Genomic DNA, 22513 nt, shown 5'->3' on the forward strand with positions numbered 1-22513 from the left:
TTAATAAAGGTGTCTTATTTTTAGGCCTGTAAATATCTATTAGAAGTCCTCTGCCAAAAAGTATTGTGTTAATGCTATGAAACTTTAATGCTTAATGAAAACTAACAAGCTTTTCCTGGGAAGGCTGGCTCCCTCTCCTCCTTTTCTATTCTTCTTTTAAAAGAAGCCAGGCATGAGGTCTGTTATGCACAACTGAGTGAATAAAACAAGTTGTTTGAATGTTCTTAAGGGATTATAAGATCAAGGCAGTAGGTTGAGGTGCATTACATTACTGTGCAGAAACACAAGCACTCATATCTAGATATAACTGTCATGAACGATTTGTTTCTGAACTGTTGGAAGTCAACAGAGGAATGAACAAATTCTTATTACAGTTTTCTGTAAAGATGTCTGCGTAGCTATTTGATTTAGTGATGATGTTTCAGGTTTGGTAAACTCATTTTCTAAACAATATCTAAAAGTATCTGGAAATTCTGCAAACTTTTCTGAAATCACTTCTTCAGAGCTCTAACTTGACTCAGTAGATCCTTGATATTCATAGATTGTAGATATTTCTGCCATGTTTCCTTTTCAAGCATGTACATAAGACAAAAGTGAAAGTAGTGGCAAAGAATAAAGTAGCTTTAATATAGAATCGTAGAATAGAATCATAGAATCATTTACATTGGAAAAAACCTTGAAGATCATCGAGTCCAACCCTTAACCTAACACTGCCAAGTCCACCACTAAACCATGTCCCTGAGTGCCACATCTACACATCTTCTAAATACCTCCAGGGATGGTGACTCAACCGCTTCCCTGGACAGCCTATTCTAATGATTGACAACTCTTAACGGTGAATGAGTTTTTCCTAATTTCCAATCTAAGCCTCCCCTGGCACAACTTGGAGTTGTTTCCTCTTGTCCTATCACTTGTTAGTTGGGAGAAGAGACTGACAGCTCCCTTGCCACAGCCTCCTTTCACGTAGTTGTAGAGAGTGATAAGGTCTCCCCTGAGCCTTCTTTCCTCCCAAGTTCCCTCAGCTGCTCCTCATGAGACTTGTGCTCCAGATCCTTCACCAGCTTTGCTGCCCTTCTTTGGACACACTCCAGCACCTCAATATCTTTCTTGTAGTAAGGGGCCCAAAACTGAGCACAGTATTCGAGGTGCGGCCTCATCAGTGCTGAGTACAGGGGAACAATCACTTCCGTGTTCGTCCTGGCCACATTATTTCTGATAGAAGCCAGGATGCTATTGGCCTTCGTGGCCGCCTGGGCAAACTGCTGGCTCATATTTAGCCAGCTATTGACCAATACCCTCAGGTCCTTTTCCGCTGGGCAGCTTTCCAGCCACTCTTCCCCAAGCCTGTGCTGTTGCATGGGGTTGTTGTGACCTAAGTGCAGGACCCGGCACTTGGCCTTGTTGATCCTCATACAGTTGGCCTCAGCCCATCGCTCCAGCCTGTCCAGATCCCTCTGTAGAGCCTTCCTACCCTCAAGGGGATCAACACTCCTGCCCAACTTGTTGTCATCTGCAAACTTACTGACGGGGCACTCGATCGTCTCATTGAGGTCATTGTTAAAGACATTAAACAGAACTGGCCCCAATACTGAGCCCTGGGGAACGCTGCTTGTGATCAGCCACCAACTGGATTTAACTCCATTCACCACAACTCTTGGGGGCCTGGCCATCCAGCCAGGTTTTACCTAGTGAAGAGTACACCCATCCAAACCATGAGCAGACAGTTTCTCCAGGAGAATGCCATGGGAAATGGTGTCAAAGACTTTACTAAAGTCCAGATAAACAACATCCGCAGTATACTGCTTTGAGTCTGAGATTTCATATTAACGATTTTTATTTTGAAAGAGATGACCTGCAAATTAAATGGAAGAAGCTTTGAATGAATCTGCAGATATTATGGATGAAATACTGGAAAGATTTGGATGCGTTTTGCTTGTTCTGCCCTCTTCTCCCCCATCCTCTAGCGCAGGATGAGTGAAAGGGAAAAAAACTTTCCAACATTTCCAAACGAAAAAGATGATTTCTCTGTTCAGGACTTGCTTGATAAGAGAGAGTTGTGCTTTACTGCCAACTTTGACAGACAGCAAGATAAAATAAGATGGAGGCTTTTTCACTGAAAGGCTAGCATGCCAGAGCTGAAATTGTAGAGTCAGACTGAAAAGGAAGACTAGACAGAGAAAAGATATTTGAAATGAAAATGTATAATATTATTTTGTCAAACAAAATAGCCCTCAGAAGCACTCCATTTTCCAGAGTGCTCCTCATTCAAGTCTGCCTTCCAGGAGCTATTCCCAGTCTCTGCACCTTCTCATGTACATACTCAGACTCAGCCAACTTACTACTATATGGAGAAGGAGAGAAAAAAAGATAAGAGTTGCTGCCCAGCCACCCAGTTCACTACTGCTGCGTGTACACAGGGTGTTCTAGCTGTTTACCCTCATTCACTGGCTGAAAATAAATGCCAGTCTTTAACATGTTAAACAGGAAAATAGGTCCCATCTTCTTGAAAGTTTTTTAAAAAAATTCCTACTTTGATGTTTATTTATACCATGATCTGTATGCCAAAATTGATTTCTTTGAAATACAGATTAAAATTTGTATTGAAAAACAGTTTCTTTTCAAATTGGAACTGTAAAAATAGTCATATTGTGGAAAGTGAATGAGCAAGACTTTATTTGTATCTGATCGACTTTTCTGTTGTAATTCTTCATCCTGTATTTCAGCTTTACTTGTCTGTTGCACAAATCTGAGCTCACTATTAGTCATGTGCAGCTGCATTGCAAATGGACTGAAGCGTGCGCAGATTTTAATCTTAGTCAGCAAAGTCTATATGTGTGATATGTGCTGCATGAGCTTCAACAACAGCAGCTTTACAAAACAATTGCTTTCTTTTATTGCTTCTAGAGGATTTTTTTAGAGTTTTCCCAATTTTATTAATTATTGCTTAATTGATCTGCCAGGAAAACCTGAATACTCTGCAATATTTGGAAATCCCACAGTGATATATGGTAGAACTGGTTTTTGCCAGAAGGATTTGATTAAAGTCACAGTAGAGTGACACTTGAAGCTGAGTTGGCCCTTGCGTTTGGATAGGAAACGCAGCCAACCTTTAGCTCTTAGAAGATTTGCATGAAACGCTGCTGTATGTGGCTTCTTTGTTCCCCTAGAAACAAAGTGCCCTGTAGCATAAATCGAATAGAAGATAGCATGTTACTGTAGCAAAACAACAGGTTAAATTCTGGATTACAAAGCTGAAAACGTAGTTTGGGACTGAAAGCATAAATAATAAGGAAATGCAAATGTGAAATGCACCATCATGTATCTCTGGTACTTGTCACCACGAGATGGTTTGGAGTTTTTTGTAAAGCATGTCTGAAGGTTTTGAAGCCGTGGAGCCTGAAGCTCCAGCACATGGCTTCAAGGATGTCTTATTTCTCTGAATTACTTGGTAGCTGTTGGTAATGCTTTAGTCTTGGTTTAACTGCTTTTTACCTGTGCAGTGTGATTTAGCCTTTAAAGAGTAGCAGGGACACTTTCACTAAAATTGTTCTTTAAGAGGAATTCAGTTTCTTAAAACAATGTATGCTGCAATATTTTGCATAATGTTTGACTCTTTGGCAGTATTAATTGTCTTTTGGTTTAACTAGCATTTAGAGACACCTTATGACATGTTAATAAGCTCTTAGAATTTTAGGAGTGGTTATGTAATCCTATGTTTGAGTATTGTTCTCTATAAACAATGAAAATACAATACAACAGCAAATGATAGTTATTAGACTTGACTCACATTTCAGTGAATTTTCTGGCCTCATGAACTGTTAGATTAGTGTGGAAATTGAGAGGGCTAAAGCCATCCTGGATCTTTCCTCAGTGGTTTGACTCTTTTAGAGCTATCAAGTGTGATAATAATGTAAAATCTCCTGGAGTGTGTTCTAGAAAGGGCTGTGTATTTGACATTTTCTGTGAATCTTTTTGTAATGGTTTTTCTTCCTTGTTTATGGTTGATGTCTGGTTAATTCTTGTGTTTGGACTCTGTATTCTGTGTCTACAGAATGGCATAATTGGCAGTAAGTGGGTAAGAGTACAGACTTATTTTTGATGTAAACAGAGCATCCTGGAATTGAGTTTTTATTCAGGCAAGTGAAGGTTTTCAGAATATTTATTTCAAAGGAGAGGAGTTTCCCTCTGAACGTCTGCTTCTGGCTGGACGTGATGGGCTGAGGAGGAGCGCCGTGCTGGCTGGATGTGCTGGCTGCTGGAATACTGCATGGGGGCTGGCTCTGTCTGCCTGCCAGTACCAAGAGCACACTGTGCGGCTTTTTGAATTGCTGTTCAAAATCTTTCCCAGTGGGAATGTTATGGGATGAGATTAATGGGATTAATTCTAGTTTTCCCTTGGTGCTTGAGGTGTAAGAAGAGGCAGTTCCTCATTCTTGAGAAGTATAAGTACAGAATATATTGTTGACTGGAAGTCCTTAGACTATCATCTAGGACGTTTTCCCATAAGCTGTTAGGATAATGTTAACATCAGGTTAAGAGAGCACTTGAGACATGTCATCTTTGCAGAGAGAGAGCTGAGAGACACTTGAGTGCCCAAGAGGAGATACGAGAGCGCATGTCTTATTTGTTCCTCTCATCTGCTTCCTGTATTTCTGTGTAATGCTTCCTCTTGTTCAAAAGCAGTGTAGCATTTCCTCAGGAAGCTCTTTCCAGAATTTTCAGCTTCTAAACAGTACAAGTGGCAACCTAAAAGTCTTTTTCAGTAAAGCAAACACCCTCATGTATTTTCTTTTATTAATATCTTTTTGCGTATCAGGCTTGTCCGATGCCACTGCCTTTAGGAATAATATAGAGAATATCTGTAACATGCACAAGTGTGTTTAGGGGAGTTATACTGTATGGCAGGCATTGGTTATTCATTTATATTCTGCAGGAGAACCTGTTTTATTCAGAGCTCTTGGAAAATGTTAATGGAAACTTTTAGGGAATTAGGACAGCTGGTCTAGCAGACTTTGAAGTCTGCAACAGAGCCGGCTGGCCGGCATTCCCAGTGCCAACTGGCTCAGTAGCAAGTAGAGATGGCAACTGTGATTTTGGCTTAGGAAACTCTGTATATATAGAAGATGACTTGATGACAGGCAAGACTCAATAAATCTGGTGACATAATTGAACTCAGTTAACCAGTGTTTGGTCAATTGGGATTAAACGTCCCTCTCAATTTTCAATTAAAATGCATTTTTTTGCTTCTGAACTTTTTTTCTTCAATGCAAGAACTTAATATCTTCCTGTCATTTAGTATCTTCTTTTGGGATATCTGTCAGGACATTATCTTAACAGATGATTGAATTAGATTTCAGCTACTGTATGTCATTGCTGATCTTTAGTCATTGTCAAATTTAAAATGAAATGTCATCTGGAAGTAAGTCATATGCAAAGCTACAAGAGTTTGGCTCTGCATCTGTCAGTAGACTTTGTGAATAATCAGATTTCCTGAGAGGCTGTGGATTTCTCACTTCATTGACTGATTCTTTTCCTTACAGTACAAAAATAGAGAAGGAGAAAAAAGAGCATGCTAAGCTGCATGGGATGATCCGTACAGAAATAAGTGGCGCTGAAATTGCAGAAGAGATGGAGAAAGAAAGAAGGTTCTTCCAGTTACAGATGTGTGAGGTAAAATTCAACGTGAAATTCATATTGTTCTAATAATATGAATATTTTTAGGAAGATTTTTAAAAACACAGTTGTTTAATGGCAACTGTGATATTAAGGGAAAATGCCAAGTTATTAGTGGACCCCATTTACTAAAACAGTTTTTTTTATCCTGATGACATAACTTTGCAAGAAACTTAAATGTTTTCTAATTTTGGTTAACAAGTAAATTGTAGAATAAATAAATATTACAAAGCTCAATTGAACACTGAGAGATGATAATAAATAAGCCTGTATGCTACTACTTCACTATATTTAAACCCTAGATCATTCTCTGAATTGTTCCCTATGCTGACAGCTGTCGCGTTACTATGAGGAGAGACTTTAGTCTAGCACACTGTTGGGCTGGTGCTGAAAAAAGAGTGGCTAAGGATGGAGTCCAGTTGTCTTTGAAGATTTTTTCAGAATGTTTCTACTTTGAAATCTTCGTGATTTTTGCAGTATGTTAAATCTGATGTGAATATTTTTGATTCAATTTGTTTAAGGGCATGTCGGGTTCCATGGTTGGAAATTCAGGTTGCTGTGTTCGTTCTTTCTGTGCATTAACTCAAAAATATACCATGAGTGTTTCTTCTGTTTTTACTCTGATGATTAGAGCTAATTTGACTCATCTGCCAACATAGCTTACCAGCAGTTGTCCTGAATACCACTTTTAGTAACTGCGTGCACTGATACTTGGTAGAGAAGCTTCACATTCCTATACAGGGTCAGGCTAAAATATTAAAAACTGATAAAGGGATTTGAGTACCCAATAAACCTATGGATGTTGCCAGATAATTGCCCATCTGTGTCCTTCCCAAGAAACAACCAGGAACAGATGCTTCTCTCTTCCTGTGTCACAGTAAAGGAGGAGTTCACCTTTGTCAGTTGCAGTGGGAATAAACTGCGGAGTTGAAGTCTATGAAATTGAATCAAGTTACCTTAAATGTGGAATAGCTGAAGTGTATCTTGTATTTCTTCTGATTTTGGGGGAAAGGAGTTTATACTTGGTTACCTCTGAATAGTCATAAAACAGGACTTTGTTTTGGTTTTGTTAGTAAACCATAAGTGTGATAGATTGAAGTTGTATCATAAGTACAGGCTAGTTCTCTATAAATTGTGAAAGTGAACCGAATACCAGATGCCTGGAGCTCCATTTTAAATTAACAGGAGCTAGAGACGGGATTCTTCAAACTAAATACTCTGCAGTGCACGTGTCTGCATTTAGGCTAATCATCTGTTCACCTGAACCAGCGTAAAAAGATACAACATTGAAAGTGACACTTGGATACTGCTATATTTTAGCGGGCTTAAAACACTCAGGGTGTACTGTGGTTAGTGGAAAACCAGACGCATTAGAGCATTGCCAAGGAGACATTTACTTCTTTGCTTGGAGGTCACTGTCTAAGCAGGAGTTAAAAATTGTTGGCACATAATGGACAGTTAAGGATTCTGGTAAATATTTGGTCAATCTTATTTCTGCTTGCATGGCTGACATCTTTTGTGCTGTGGCATTCAGAGGAGTAGCTGTCACTTAATACGGACTTTAATGGTGCCTAATGAGGACACTAATTGCACTTTTTTTTTAACTTGGAAGTAGATTTTTAAAATCTCTTGCTAAACTGTAATTTGCTGTAATTGATGTGTATAAGGAATTGATAGAGAAAACTGTAAAATCAGAAGGCAGATTTAAAAAATGGTTAAAATAACCTCTCACCTTTTTTGAGTGAACTGCTTTCTTCCTTAATGACATCTATTTAGCAATAAATTTAACAGCTAGTGAGATTGATACCTAGATGGGATGGTAGGTTGAAGAACGGGTTCCTAAATTTACTACACAAACTCTTTTATGCTTTCTTTAACACAGGCTTCCCCTAGGAGCCATAAAGGATGTTTTAACAATTTGAACTAATCATAGTGAAGTATCCCCACAGGGTATCAAAAATCAGTCATGACAACAATTGCTTTTGTGTGACTAACACTTGAAGCCGATGTTTGATGCATTCTCTTTTAGGTCTTCTAAATCTGCAACTATTAAAGCTTGTTGAAATATAACTGAAAATAAAATGTTAAAAAATACTGTGGCAGTAATAATTTTCTTTTGTGAATTGCTGTTTTAACAGTACCTGCTGAAAGTTAATGAAATCAAGATTAAAAAAGGAGTGGACTTGCTTCAGAACTTGATCAAGTATTTTCATGCTCAGTGCAAGTATGTTTTAGTTTTCTTTATATCTACACCATAACTGCAGCAATGTTTTTTTAAGCTTTTGACATAATCATAACACTTCTCTATATTTTTCAAAATAAATCTAAGATTCAACTGTTCTTGCTGATGTCTTTTGACACTTTTGACAAATTGCTTTTGTCATAGATTAGTCATTGCTTTTGTTACTGTATTCCGAAACACGTCATGAGGTTGAGCTAGTCCCATAGAATATAATTGTCTGTTCCAAAGGAGTGCTGTACAATGATTTGGCATATTTCTTAAACTACTCTTGAAACAGAGCTATTGGTTTGGTCTATTAGTTAGTGGTCCATTAGTTTTGACGGGCTTTTTTGAGTGTATCTAGCAATGATCTAAATGAATTCTGTGCTCAAGAAAATAAATTGCATAAGCAGTGAGATAAAAGTGTTGAAAGAATCACTCTTTTTCTAATTAATTGAATGACAGTAATAACACACAAAGCTCTCATTAGAATGATGTACTTTTTAATGGTAGTCTTGCAGATCAATAATATAGCAATAAAGTCATAGCTATGAACTTGACAGAGCTGCTGTTAACCTGTTCAAATCAGTGAGTTTTCATCTTGAAAGGCCAGTCTGCATCTGTGTAGGCTTTTTTCCTATATAGCTGTGTTGCTTTTAAAATCAGTTTCACTTGTAGTATGTCATTCATCTGCTCTGTCCATTTATCGAAATTTCAACAACATAAATACTGTGGTTTATTGTCACTTTCATGTCTGCTTCCCAGAGTGAAAATATTTTCTATTGCAAATGATGCAGCAATTTTTAATCAAGTGTGCATGTAGTTGTGGTTTCATTAAAATTTATTTTTTAAATCTCACTTTTTTTTATTTAAGAGCTGGAATACTTGGCATAGATAACATTACTGTGCCAATAAAAAATACATATGAGACAGTAAGATGTAGCATATTCATTTTGCGTGTAGGCCATAATTAACACTTGGGAAACAAAGGGGTTTTCTTTTAGTAGGAAGATTGCATCAGACATGAAATTATTTGGCTCCAAGAATTATTTTACACCTACTAGAGCTTTATTTTTTTGCTGTTTTATAAATGAATTTTACTTGTTCTAGGCCTTTAAAAAGTGAGGTGAGAACCTGTATTTGAGGTGAGAATGAGGAAAACGTGGCAGTAGATTGTGGCAGTTCTGAATTTAATTGTGGATTCTGCATGTTAAAATAAGCTATGATGGAAATAAAGAGGTGGATCAGTCAAAGATGCATAAAAAATAAATGTTTAATGTTTTGAAGTTTATGGCATGGCATAATAATATGCATGTCTTCCTTTGGCAACTTTTAAAACAGAAAATACAAAGTAAAATTTAATAAGTTTGCTTTTTGTTTTTCTTTTTAAGTTTCTTTCAGGATGGGTTAAAAGCAGTTGAAAGTCTCAAGCCTTCTATTGAGACACTCTCGACAGATCTTTATACGGTGAGTTAGCAACCTTTCACATTTGTGCTGTAAACTTAGTTTTTTACAGTAGAACTGTGATCATTTTGGTTCAGGTTGGCTGACTGTTTTAACAGTCAGTGTTTTAAGGTTTCGAGTAGATTTTTTTGAGTAAAATTTTGTTTTAAATCGTATCCAGAAGCGTTAGTTTCAGTTCAGGACCCCACTGTGTAAAATGTTAAGAAAGCAGCCTTTGCTCTAAAATGTTTACTGACTAAGTGGAAAATAACATATTTCAAATTGAACACCATATCAGTGTTATCTGCAGTATCAGAGTCTTAACCCAGCAACATCCTAGCCATTACCAAGTTTTCTGAAGATATAAAAGAAAATAAACTCATCACGTTCTCTTTTCTCGTTGTGTTTTCGTTCTTGCTGAACATTTATTGGAAAAATGAACCAATTAAGTAGCAAGTTTGGAAGAACTGCTTTGAAAAGAAACAATAATGTTATTCTTAACCCATGCTTTTCTTCATTCAAGATCAAACAAGCACAAGATGAGGAAAGAAGACAATTAACACAACTCAGAGATATTTTAAAATCGGCACTCCAGGTTGACCAGAAAGAGGTGAGCATATAAGGTGGTTTAAGTTTGGAATACCCATTTTAATTACTTCTAATGTAATGTTAGTGTTTCAAATAGAGTTATTTTAATTTTATCAGCCATCTAATTCCTTTTTTTTTATTCATCTTTGTTTCGATACTGATATTGAATGTTTCAGACAAAGACAGGGTTTTTTTTTAAATTAATTCCCACTAAAAGCGTGTGAGACTTATTGCAAAATAATTTCTTTTTGTTACCAATATTGCAAAATAGTTAAGATGGTGCACTGTGAACTAACAGACAATGGTCTATGTTGCTCAAACTGAGAATGGAAGAACTTTGGCAGTATCAAGGAGACTTGATTAGTAATGTTCCAAACTGTATAAAGATCATGTGAAACTGAACTTCAAATCCCAAAACACCTCTCGTCATCATCTGCAAAAATGACAATAATTTGCTACTCTGCTGCAAGATGCCCATTTTCAAACATGCAAGAGCTGGCTCGGTTCAGCAATCTAACAAATAAGTATTTTTTGAGTTTCCATTATGATTGCTGTTAGATTGAAGAATCCTGGGGTAGTTTTATTTGGCAAACTGTGATCTGGAAGCAATCATTTTTTGAATAATCTAATCCTAAATGTTGGGTCTACTTTCGTTTCAGATTGCTAGTGCTTTCTCTTCATATAAATAAATGCCAGTCAGCTTCCTTTGTGTGACTGGTGGACCATGAGTATGTGATGAATGAACCCCCTTCCCCCTTTCCATATTCTCTTTGAGAGGGATCACAATGAAGTAGTTTAGTCTGTAGAGCTCAGACTTCCTTGATCTTTTCCGGTCTTGCTTTCATCTTCCCATAAAAGTTATGGTGACTCCTGACTCTTACAGATGGCCAGATAATGGTTGTTGGGCAACTTGATCTAGTGAAAGCTGTCCCTGCCCCAACTAGATGATCTTTAAAGATCCTTTCCAACTCAGACCTTTCTGTTATTCTATGACTTTCTGATAGGTATTTGAACAGTCTTAAACTTTCTTCACTTTGAGGTGCTGTTACCGTGTGAACTTTGTGATAATGACCTTTGTGTACAAAGACTCATCCAGTTTGCAGGCACTTTCTTAGGTTCTGCCTGGCATTTAGTCTCACTGTGGGGTGCATTTGCTAAAAACTTCCAAATTTGAGCTCTGTGGAATGAAAGACTAGTGATCCTGGTGGAAATAGTGACTATTTTGGACTCCTCATTGATTGACCAGTCTCAATAAAGAGTCTTTGCTGTTTAGAGTGTGTTGGCAGGCTTCCTATTTTATTTGGGTCTTTGTTCAAGAGAGGTAGTAGAAGCAGTTGCTTTTTGTGTTTGCTGGGAATGTTGGTTTCCTATGTTTACCTGTTTAGCAGTGACACTGATATTAAATGTATGTGGAAGATGTGGTGAGCACATATCTTTTCACAGACTGAAAAATGTAATAATACACATAAATTTATTACTTCTACTGTTTCTGTTGCATGCAAAAATACAAGTGTTAGACCTGTTTTATGCTATATTCATTATTTATTAATTCTGCAAATATAGATGCTAACCTATAGAGCATGAGAAGTACTATAATTATTTTTAAAGTTTTTTGAAAACATCAATTAATCAGTGGGATGCCAAACAATCCTGGTATAATTTGCTGTATCACCCACTAATATTGTTCTTGTCGCACTGTAATTTCCTTTACTATAACTGCTTTCTTTTTCCTTCCTGAAATGCATTTACATTTTGTGACCGAAGTCTAGGAGAGTAAGTGTTACTATGTTTTAATGAAAATAGTTGGCATGATTTCCATTCAGATTTCAAGAAACTGGATTTTTCCTCTGAACTTTTTTCTGTTGGTATGAAAAGATTGGTTCTTTTTTCTCTTCTTCTCTTTGTTGTGTTACCAAAAAGAAAAAAAAATCAGATTGTTTTCGGGAAAGAAAATTGCTGTAAGAGAAATTGGTGATTTCCTTTTCACTCTCTTTTGGGAATTAAATCCAGTTGCTTGATTTTATGTTCTTGCAAGATTTTGAAGAGATATATCTGTGTATATATATATATTTAAAGTGAACTTCATGGGTGAATCATAGAATGTTGACAAATTATGTTTCTGTTGTGTTAAAAAAAAAAAAGACACAAACACTCATAGTGAACCTTGTTTGTTATGTGTGAATATACATAATTTCCCCCTGCACAGAAATTCCTCAAACAGGATTTGTATTGAAACTTCTTTTTGAAATGTCATTGTCTGTACACCTCCATAATTTTTAAGTTTTTATTTTTCAAACCGTTGAGCTGCTACAAGTTTCAGAGTCAAACTTAAGAGTCATATTGCCTTCATTTCTCTTTCTCCCACGTCCTCTCTGAAGGTAGCTTCCCTGTAAACTTTAGAAGTTTAAGCTTCTGCTGCTGCTACATGTTTGTTAGACCTGTAATCTATTTAGGCCACTGCAAAGTAGGATAAATTTTGTTTCTTGACAAAAGTTACAGTAGCTGTGCTATAGGAGAGGCTGCCTGCAGGGGGTTCTGGCAGACACATCGTTGGAGACTCTGTGGGGCTGTAATAGATAAGGGATGGATCTCTGAAACATCCGCTTGGCAATCGTCCTGCAAATGCAAGAGGAGCTCAGGCTGTCGGAGAGCTGTGAGGACTTTTTGGCAGCTTTACACACAGGAGTGATCCAGCCAATCTAAAATCCTGTTCCATGGGAGCTGTGGAATGTCTAGCCAAAATTTGCCCTGTAGAAGTTAAAGCACCTCGTAGGGAAAGTGCTGTTGTGTTCAAATAGTGGGGCTGATAAATAGGTTTTTAAATCTTTCTTATCGGTAGTTACAGACCATCTTTACAGAATAGTGTTTTCACATTTCTTTAATTTTTGGCTATGCTATTCAGCTTGATTAGAAGTCATTCAGTCTTTGTAAGACTTTGGAAGAAATTGTTTCAAACCTCTTTATAAAAGTCAGTGAAGTGATTCACTATAAACATGCTGCAATGAAATGACTCACCTTTTTTTTATGCTTATCTGCATTTCAAAGCTGATAAACTGGACAAAGTTCAGTTTCTTAGGCTTGTGTACTTCAGTCAATTCTGATCTCGTTATGTTCAAGAAATGTTTGAAATGACAGTACTCTGTGCTAGGTATGTCCTGTATCCTGCCGTGATCAGTTTCCTCCCATAGGTAATGTACGTTGTTCCTGCTCCTCTGATGAGGCCATTGGGTCTGACCCTGTTGTCTGTGATTTATACTCCTGTTATGTGCAATATGCAAACCAGAAATAAGGGAAGATCCTTTGGGGAGCCTGCATATAGAAAAGGCATGCTGAAATTGCCCGGAAGGATGTTAATTGTGATGGTGATTTGTGATATTGCATCCCGTCTGTTAGGACTGAGATCAAAGTCATGAACTTGCTCGTCAGAGACCTGTGGAAAACCATCATCTGGCAATCACATTGAACACTATTGATTGGGACATGACCTGAACCAAGGATTTAAAATTGCAAATCACCTTGTCTTGTCCTTAGTTCTTTCCATGAAATAGTATTAATTTTTTTAAAGATACTGTTCATAGTAATGAATGTGTGGAAATAGACGTCAGCTACAGCAGCTTCCTCTCTGGTTGGAATAAGGCAGGAAGCTTGTATTATTGGCTTGGGGGTTTGGCCAAACACAGCAGCTGAGTGTAAACAGCAGCTTAAAGGAGGTAGCTGAAATGCAGCAGAAAATCATGCACAAAAAGTAGCAGCACAATCTTAAGTAATGGGAATGGCGCTATGGACAGGGGTTGGAAGTCATCTGAAATCTTTACATAATTGAGGATGTGGAGAACTAAAATTAATTTCCTGTAAGGCCTCTAATCTTCATGGGAATGGAGTTCCTATACTGACTAATGGGAGGCAGAAATCAAGGCATTGATAGGACACAATAGGCTGTGTCAGGTCAGACTTTCTTCAGAAGTCACTAAATGTATGCGAGCAGCAGTTCTTAATCAGCAACGAGAATTCTTTTAAAATGTTGTTCTGGTTTTATGCTGCGAAGCCAGGGTGCAAAGCCAAATAATTCTGTGTAAACAGGCTGGAGAGGGACGATGAACAGACTGGTTTAAATCTGAAGGGATGCTTTGTCAGGCACAGACATTTAAGTGGTGGTTTCGTAGTGCCTTTAAAAGTCTCAGATGAATGTTGTAGCTGTCTGATATAGCTTCCTGGATCATTAGCTGAGAGACAGGGAAGTGGGCACAGGTTGCTTCTGCTGAAAAGGAGCACTGAGGAGTGCTGCAGCCTGCCTTGAGCTCGCCTTGTGGTTCTCGGGACCACTGAGCTCCAGCAATGTATTCAGGATGAGCCAGAATTCCTGCAGCCTGGAGATGTGGGGTCCTTAGTGCACTGAACAGGGGTGTAGGTGGTACCTCTGTCCTCAACATCATATTTTTTACCTGTCATATTTTGCCACTACTGTTGAGGAGGATCCTGACCAGCTTTCGCTGCATTAGTAGCTTTGGTAGCAGAATGTTCTGCTGGAGCTTGTAAAGGAGCAGCATTCCATCTGAGCTGGCATTCTCTGGGGAAAAGCACTTTCCAAGTGTGTTCTTGATTTTTTTTTTTGTTGGTCTTTTGCCCCTGCTTACATCCAGAGATGTCTTATACTTAGGCTAATAAAGTGTATGAAGCTAACTGTAATTAGACGGAAACTATCTTCTTAATTAATACTTTTTTAGATCGCTGTATATTTTATTTTAGCTTATGTAAACTCTGAAAACTCAAAATTACCTTGTGATCATCCTCTTAGTAGTATATCTGAGATACACTATTTCATCTTTTTAGCAAAAGAGTTTTTTTTGTCAAATTATAAGTTTATTTCTTAATAGCTCTTAAGTTTTTGTAGGTAATAATAACCCTTAGTGTTTGTACACTGCAATGTTTGAATTAGTTGGAAAGCCTGCTGCTCAATTAATTTTTAGGTTAAAATCCCCATATACTAAGGCCGATAGTAAAGCTAAACGAAAGCAAGTAAGAGAAATTTGGCACGTGCTGATAATGACTACTTCTCAAATGTTTTTGTGCCCTCTGAAAAAATAAATAGATCTTGTTCTCTCTCATTGAGGAAGAAAAATATGCTTCGTTTGTCCTGCAGGATTAGACCAGGAAGGAAAGGCTCTGAAACTCATTATTAGGGGATATATTTTGGTTGAAAGTGTGGAATGCATTATAAATTACAGTTCTGTATATTTCAGGATTCTCAGATTCGTCAGAGTACAGCTTACAGTTTACATCAGCCTCAGGGAAACAAGGAACATGGCACTGAACGAAATGGTAGTCTGTACAAGAAGAGTGATGGGTAAGTACTACTGGATTCTAGTGAAAAAAAAATGAGGTCCTGAGAACTGAAGCAATGTGTAATACTAAATATATTAAAAACTGAGTCACTTTTTTTTTTTTTCCCTCCCTTTAAACCAGAATCAGAAAAGTGTGGCAAAAAAGGAAGTGCTCAGTTAAAAATGGTTTTCTTACAATTTCCCATGGTACAGTAAGTATTTGTTTACAGTATTTTATGTACATGGTTACTAATAGAAAAAAGCAAGCTACGCTCCTCTATATTTATAATTTGGAATTAGCTAGATTCCTGATGCAACATTTTGAATATGATGCATACATTTTTTAAGGCAGTCTTTCAGAAATATGTCAAGACATACACTGTATCTAAAAATACAACTGTTTTAATATTCATGACTGAATTGGGAAACAAATGGCTTTTTTAATGACTCAGTTCATGTAAACGTTCATATTTTATCAGACTATCTAAAAATACAAATTATAACTTTTTTTTTTTTTGAAAGATATAGTTGGACTTAAAACCATCTTTTAGATATGGGTTAAACAACTTTTTATACCTACAAGACAAATTGAGAGAGTGCTGCATCTCCCCTCTTCCCCAGGTTTGCTGCTATATGATAATCTGTTATGAAGGTAGCTTTCCTGGGGAGTAGCTGTTGGGGGCAATCAACTTTAAAGGCAACTTCTACCAGGATGACAAGTCCCTCTTTCTTTGCTACCAATATTTGAGACATACTAACAAACTTTGAATATTTATACTTAAATTTTTAAAACTTTGTGCTTTCATATTTTGCACCTTTTATACTTGGGTTTGATCTTGGCTGGTTTTGCTTTCCCATAACCTTTCTCTTTTTATGTTGCTTTCTCAAAACTTTTATGAAAGTTTCTTAAGGCGAAAATCAACTGAGGACTGTGTTTCCCATTCTTGGTCTAATAAACAGTCCTCTTTCTTGATCCTGTTATGAACCATTCTGTTCTTCATCCTGTTATGCCTGTTGCTATGACTACAAGTTGACCCTGGCAGCAAAAATGAATCAATCTCTCATTTGTGCATCTAACCGCAAGCTGTTGCCTTCTGAATTGACAACCAGGAGTTAAGGAGGAGTGCAAAACCAGGCCTGCAAAGTAGAGTCATTACTGTGGCTTTGGAATTGTCCACCAGTTTCTGTTCTTGTTTGAGTGTGTAAGAGTGTGTCTTTGTCAGAGAAAAGTCTGTTAGTGTTTCTATACTGGTGTCTCTATGCGCTGTAAATGTACTTGGCATTGGACATGCTGTAGTAGTACCGGTAGCAGTGTAGCTAGGGCAGCTCAGAGCTGGCAGAGGCTACAAAAATCCACTTGTGGAGCAGAATTTTAACTTTCACATGCAAGTACAGTTACTGAGTCTACCAAGATACTGTTCTTCTCTTTTTATAAACTGTCTACCAGATGGTCTAACATTTTTAGAAGCAGTAAGTTCCCACTCAAATCAGTGGAGCTGTAGCTGGAAATCAGTTGCTAAGGTAGATACTTAAATGTGAGTTTAGATACATGCCTGAGGGAAGGGATGCCATCTAGAGGGACCTGATCAAGCTCTAGAAGTGGGCTTATGTGAACCTCGTGAAGTTCAACAAGGCCAAGTGCAAGGTCCTGCACATGGGTCTGGGCAACCCCCAGTATCGATACAGGCTGGAGGATAAAGGGATTGAGAGCAGCCCTGAGAAAAAGGACTTGGGGATGTTGGTTGATGAGAAGCTCAACATGAGCCGGCAATGTTACACTTACAGCCCAGAAAGCAAATCGTATCCTGGGCTGCGTCTAAAGAAGTGTGGCCAGCAGGCTGAGGGAGGTGATTCTGCCCCTCTACTCTGCTCTTGCGAGACCCGACCTGCAGTACTGCGTTCAGTTCTGGGACCCCAACATAAGAAGGACATGGAGCTGCTGGAGTGAGTCCAGAGGAGGGCCATGAAAATGGCAAGAGGGATGGAACACCTCTGCTATGAAGACAGGCTGAGAGAGGTGGGGTTGTTCAGCCTGGAGAAGGCTTTGGGGAGACCTTCTAGCAGCCTTCCAGTACTTAAAGGGGGCTTATGAGAAAGATGAGGACAAACTTTTTAGCAGGGCATGTTGTGATAGGACAAGGGGTAATGGTTTTAAACTGAAAAGAGGATAGATTTAGACTAAATATAAGGAAGAAATATTTTACTCTGAGGGTGATGAAACACTGGAACAGGTTGCCCAGAGAGGTGGTCAATGCCCCATCTCTGGAAACATTCAAGGCCAGGTTGGATGGAGGCTTTGAGCAACCTGATCTAGCTCATTACAGGGGGGCTTGGACTATATGATCCTTAAAGTCCCTTCCAACGCAAACTATTCTATGATATGTGGGTTTTGCAGGGTTGGTCTTGATCTTTTTATACTACAAAATTAAGAGTACTTTCTTGTTTTACAATATACTCCTAAAAAATATTGTTACTGATTTGCTCAGTTTCCCCTTATATATTGATGGCAGTTTTGAGTTACAAATACTTGTTTCATGGACGTTGAAATGGGTAGAAGCGATTTCTGTTTGTTAAGAATTTTCTGGGCTGCTCTGAATGAATGTCTTCTGAGATTTCTGAAACAACAGCATTGATTTCCAAGCTTTCTCAGGGTTGATATCTCCTGGTCTCTCAAATATGATGAGACATTCTCTTTTCCCAGCTGTTTATCAAAATGAACCATCTCTCTGAAATTCAGTTGTCAGTTTTGTTTTCTTTATCAAATACAAATTTGTAAATGCCTTTCCTTTAAAGGCTGAGTATTCTTCATGGGTTTCTGTTCTTTGGTCATGTAGCCTCTCTTTTTATGAGGGACTGTTTTTTCAGTTTGTTTCTAGAACAGCTGTCTTCAGGCAGTTGCAGATGCTATATTCTGACTTAAACTTGCCTGCCAAGTGCTCTCCTGATATGGATGGGGAGAATATGGTTCTCTGTCAGTCACCCAGCTGTAGCACTCAATCCATGTGTCTGCATTGGCATATGTGCAGAAGTTAGACTTTTAGACGTCTAAAAGCTTCAAAGAAATTAACATTCATAAAGCATTGTGCAAGGTAATGGCTGATGGAAAAACAGACGCTGCTCCTTTGTGTAATTAGTAGCAGTTGGAAATGTTCTGACATCTACCTGACTGCAATTTCATGCACGTGGATGAAAAAAACATGATAGAAGCAGATTGAACCATGTAAACAGGAATTCCTGAGTGGTTTCCAGATCAAGAAATCACAAGGGAAAAAATTACATGTGAGGAACCTCATATTTCTCAAAGTTGATTTGTGTTTAAAGAGCTTAGATGGAATTTGCTAGTTGTGTGCAAAAAAGGAATATGAGAGAGACTCCTTACCAAGGAGTATTTTTTTGTTGTTCTTTCTTTGTTGCTGGAAACTTTAATCTACCATTACGATTAACAGGACAATCTGAAGGCAAAAGAATCAGATTTAATCTTTTGGTTCTTAAGTAAATCACTGTTATATCCACAAAAAATGCACAATGAAATCAGCCAACCAGTCTGTTAAGTAAGTCAACATATTTGCCTTGTGCCTTTTGTAAAAATCAGCTCTGCACCATGGCACTCCTTGGTATTGTCTTAGGTTCCTACACTATTGATTCCCACACTTACTGTTTGTTGCCAAAACAGATTATAAGTCAGTTTTGCTGGATAGAGGGTTACCGTTTCTGCAGGAAGAATCATGAATAGATGCTGAAGTCTGCCTCTGTGCTCTGAAAGGTGGCAGCATGTCTTCTCAGGGTCTTGGTGTGTTAACATGGGTGTCCAAATATTCAGCAGTAGTCTGAAATTTAATTGTCTAATCAGAACTCAAGGAGGAAAAGGAAGCTCAGAGGTTTCAAACAAATAGGGTAATAGCAGTTAGATATTTGTTACCATTTTCTACTTCTAGTGTCTCCTACTCCTGCCAAGTGTCTGGATCCCCCTACAGCCTAGTGTGGCTAAGGAATGTATACAGCCTTGCCTCCCTTTGTCTTGTGGCTCTAACTTCTTCCCAAGCGGCATCTGCCACGTGAGGGAAGCGTGTTGTCTGCCAAGTAGCAGGCACATGTTGGGGAGGTGGGTTGAGGGGAGGCTGTTACTCGGCTACAGAACAGAAGCATGAATGAGGTGGTATCAGGCACGTGCGAAGACATCAGGGTTTTTTAATACCTTTGTTAATGCTGACTTCAGTTTAGGAGGTGCCCAGTTAAAAGCTTTGAAATACGTTTCCACGACCAGGCCCAAGGGGTGTTTTAGGTTGTTGCAGCCATTTCTTCGGGTTCTCAGATCCTGATATGGAGCTCTTACGCTGCATTCTCCTATCCAGAGAGACAAGTTCTGTGTGTATTGGTCCTTCAGACCTCTCTGAAGCGTTTTAGTGGATCCGTTTACAGCTTCATATTTCATAGTTATAGAAAACTAGTTAGGTCCTGAGTGTGCTTCAGATCCAAAGTCCTGGGGCAAGTGGATTCTTTCTTAACCTGAGTTTACTTGCATTTTTACATTCTCAAAGAGCCTGTGAGAAAGGTATATGTGAGTTCCTCAGTGGTTTGTTTACTGAGTACTTATATTTTGATTTTTGTTTACTTTATTTTGTATTTTCGTTATAGGCAGCTTCTGGACACTTCTTGGACAGTTACATGAAAAATGTAAACACTGGAAACTTTAGTGCTATGGATATTAAATGTATTTAAATATAACCAAGAATATGGGCCCAAGCTGGTGTTTTCAAGATGTTTTCTTGTATGCTTCTAGTTACAAAGAACTCTAGTTGTTTATAGGCTAAAATAATGAAAACTGTATGCACTTTTACTACTAAAAGGAATGTTTGGAATTTGAAAAGCTATTTACTAGGCAGAGAATACAATGTGGTTGTCAATTAATTGTCATCTTGCTGTCTCCAAAACCTCTCCTGGGTACGATTTGTTTTACATTGGCCAGCAAGTGACCTGCAGGTTTGCTGTTTCAAAGCATGCATGACTTTGTTATGTCTGCTGCTTATGTTGGGCAAAGCATGAGCATGCTGTTTTTCAAGTACACCATGCTGCTTTTTTTTTTGTTTGAAAAAATGCCCAACAACCACCACCACCACCAAAAAAAAAAAAAAAAACAGAAAAAAAAAACCATAATTGTTTCCCCTCCTATGTTTCTCCATGGTTTTGTTTTTTTACTGGCCTTCAGACATAATGATGTTGATATTCTTTTTTGGCTAGCTACATCGTTTTATCAGATTGTTTCAAGGAAATCTGTACTCTTCAGACTTTTTCTCCTTTCATTTTTGAATGAAATGTTTTCATCAATAAATTTGGAAGTGATTGAGCAGATGTACATTGCTTATGATTCATTGCAAGTTAATTACGTTATGTGGTAGTTCAGCTTCATTCGATAGTAGTTCTTGTTTGGATGATTAAATCTTGGTTTAGCATCTTGATAGATTAAAATCGTTAGAACATAACAGTAAGTGTGGTGATGTGTTTATGTCTATCACTATCTTTGTAACAGTAGTTTCCTAATGATTTAAACAAGTTATTATTTTTCAGATATTATTGCCTAGAGCAGAGCCTCACTAGTTAAATCTGCTTTCTGATTTAATTATTCTGAAAGAAGAGTGAAACTAGTTATCCGTTGTAGCAAATGCACGCCATTCCATGAGTCAAAGTTGCAAACAGCATCTTACTAGGTCCTGCCGCGTGTCTGTAGGACAGACAGGTTAAGGGAAAGAAGAAATTAGAGCAGAGATGCTGTTTGAAAAGTCTTTATAGCCTTTATGAGACTTTTTCAAAATGAAGTTTGCTTGTGCATTTTGCTTCTAGTAAAACATTGCCACTTTTTATTCATAAGGAACAGAGATAGCTGAGAAGAACTTGACTGGAAAACGTGTGTCATTATAGAATATATTTTATTTCACTACGTTTTTTGATGACAAACGATCTCAGTTTAGCTTTGTGTATGTTTGCTGCAAGACTTCTACATGCAAACTTCTTTTCCTTCAACATGTCCCTTTAGCAATTTAGAAATTGAGCATTTGTTATAAACTGGTTGTCTAGGTGCTCTTCATAGACATTAGCAGGAGTCTAAATATTTGATTATTGAAAACCTTGACAATCAATTTTTTTAAAACTAAATTTCTAAATTTTAGAGAATTAAACTTATGTAGAATTAATCTCTTTGTCATACCCAGTTCCTTCAGGCAAGTGTTACTGGTAAAGTGATCAGAGAGTCATAATTAAAGTGGTTTTATCCCTCTCCCCTTCCAAAATTCTAGTGTCTATCTGGTTATCAGTGAACAAAATAGCCAAATATAAGAAAATGTAGTTTACAAACCACGATGCAGAAGAAAACATAAATCAAAACCTGGATACGTTAAAAATTAAAATAACAGACGTTTGTCAAGTCTTTTTGGCCAGTGGGATGTTATGCTATGGTTTTGGACTGCAGGACTCAGTCAATATGAATATAATAAAATGTATGTGCTTTATCTTCAAATAGGCTAACCGACCTCCAGCAAAGCTCAATCTGTTAACCTGCCAAGTGAAAACAAACCCAGAGGAGAAAAAGTGTTTTGACCTCATATCACGTAGGTTTGTTGTTTAGGTCTTTTTACTTGCAGCTAATATCAAAGAGTTTTGCCTTATTTCTGTAGATGTGTTAATGATCCACTTAAACATTTTTGCAACTGTAGAATGCTTCCCTTTATAAAATGCTCTTCCTATGACAATTTACCATTTCACTTATTTTAGCATAATGCAACTAACTGTACCTGTTTCTTTGGAAAACCACTTGGTTTTAAAACTCTTTTACAATACAGTAACCATATTTTTGCAGTGACATCACTCTTTATATTGAAAATGTCATAGCTGATCATCTTGGAAAGTCACAACTTTTGTACAAGATCAGAAAAACATGACAAAACTTAAATTTTAAGTGTAGTGGTTGCTATATAACTGTGAAGAAAATACTGAAAACTTTTTTAGTTTTGTTATCTCATAATAGATATGAAGGTGAAATAAAAAGTCTACATATTAAAAACACAAAAACTGAATAATTTTGGGAACTGAATGGGATGATACAAAATTGTCTAGTAGAATGTTTCCTTTGTTTTCACACTGGGACATCTTAGTATTATATTTATGGGCTCAATAAAAATGCCTTACTAAAATATATATCTCAAATTATTTGGGAATATAATAAATAAATAAATAAATTTCTTCCTCATTTGTCCCTTTTTCAGGGCATAAAGTT

At 37.5% G+C, this 22513-nt stretch overlaps 1 protein-coding gene across 4 annotated transcripts in view; it reads left to right on the forward strand.

The window, feature by feature from the left end:
* ASAP2 (ArfGAP with SH3 domain, ankyrin repeat and PH domain 2) overlaps positions 1 to 22513 on the forward strand; it is a 94209-nt gene that overhangs the window by 48134 nt on the left and 23562 nt on the right. For all 4 annotated transcript variants that reach the window (XM_086608370.1, XM_086608371.1, XM_086608373.1 and 1 more), the window contains exons 6-12: positions 5541 to 5670; positions 7812 to 7897; positions 9286 to 9361; positions 9861 to 9947; positions 15166 to 15269; positions 15389 to 15458; positions 21761 to 21848. In XM_086608370.1, coding sequence (XP_086464496.1) covers positions 5541 to 5670; positions 7812 to 7897; positions 9286 to 9361; positions 9861 to 9947; positions 15166 to 15269; positions 15389 to 15458; positions 21761 to 21848 — 641 coding nt within the window. The remainder of the gene's footprint in view (positions 1 to 5540; positions 5671 to 7811; positions 7898 to 9285; positions 9362 to 9860; positions 9948 to 15165; positions 15270 to 15388; positions 15459 to 21760; positions 21849 to 22513) is intronic.

This window comes from Tauraco erythrolophus, chromosome 2 (genome assembly GCF_009769465.1).
Source record: "Tauraco erythrolophus isolate bTauEry1 chromosome 2, bTauEry1.pri, whole genome shotgun sequence".
Lineage (NCBI taxonomy): Eukaryota > Metazoa > Chordata > Aves > Musophagiformes > Musophagidae > Tauraco > Tauraco erythrolophus.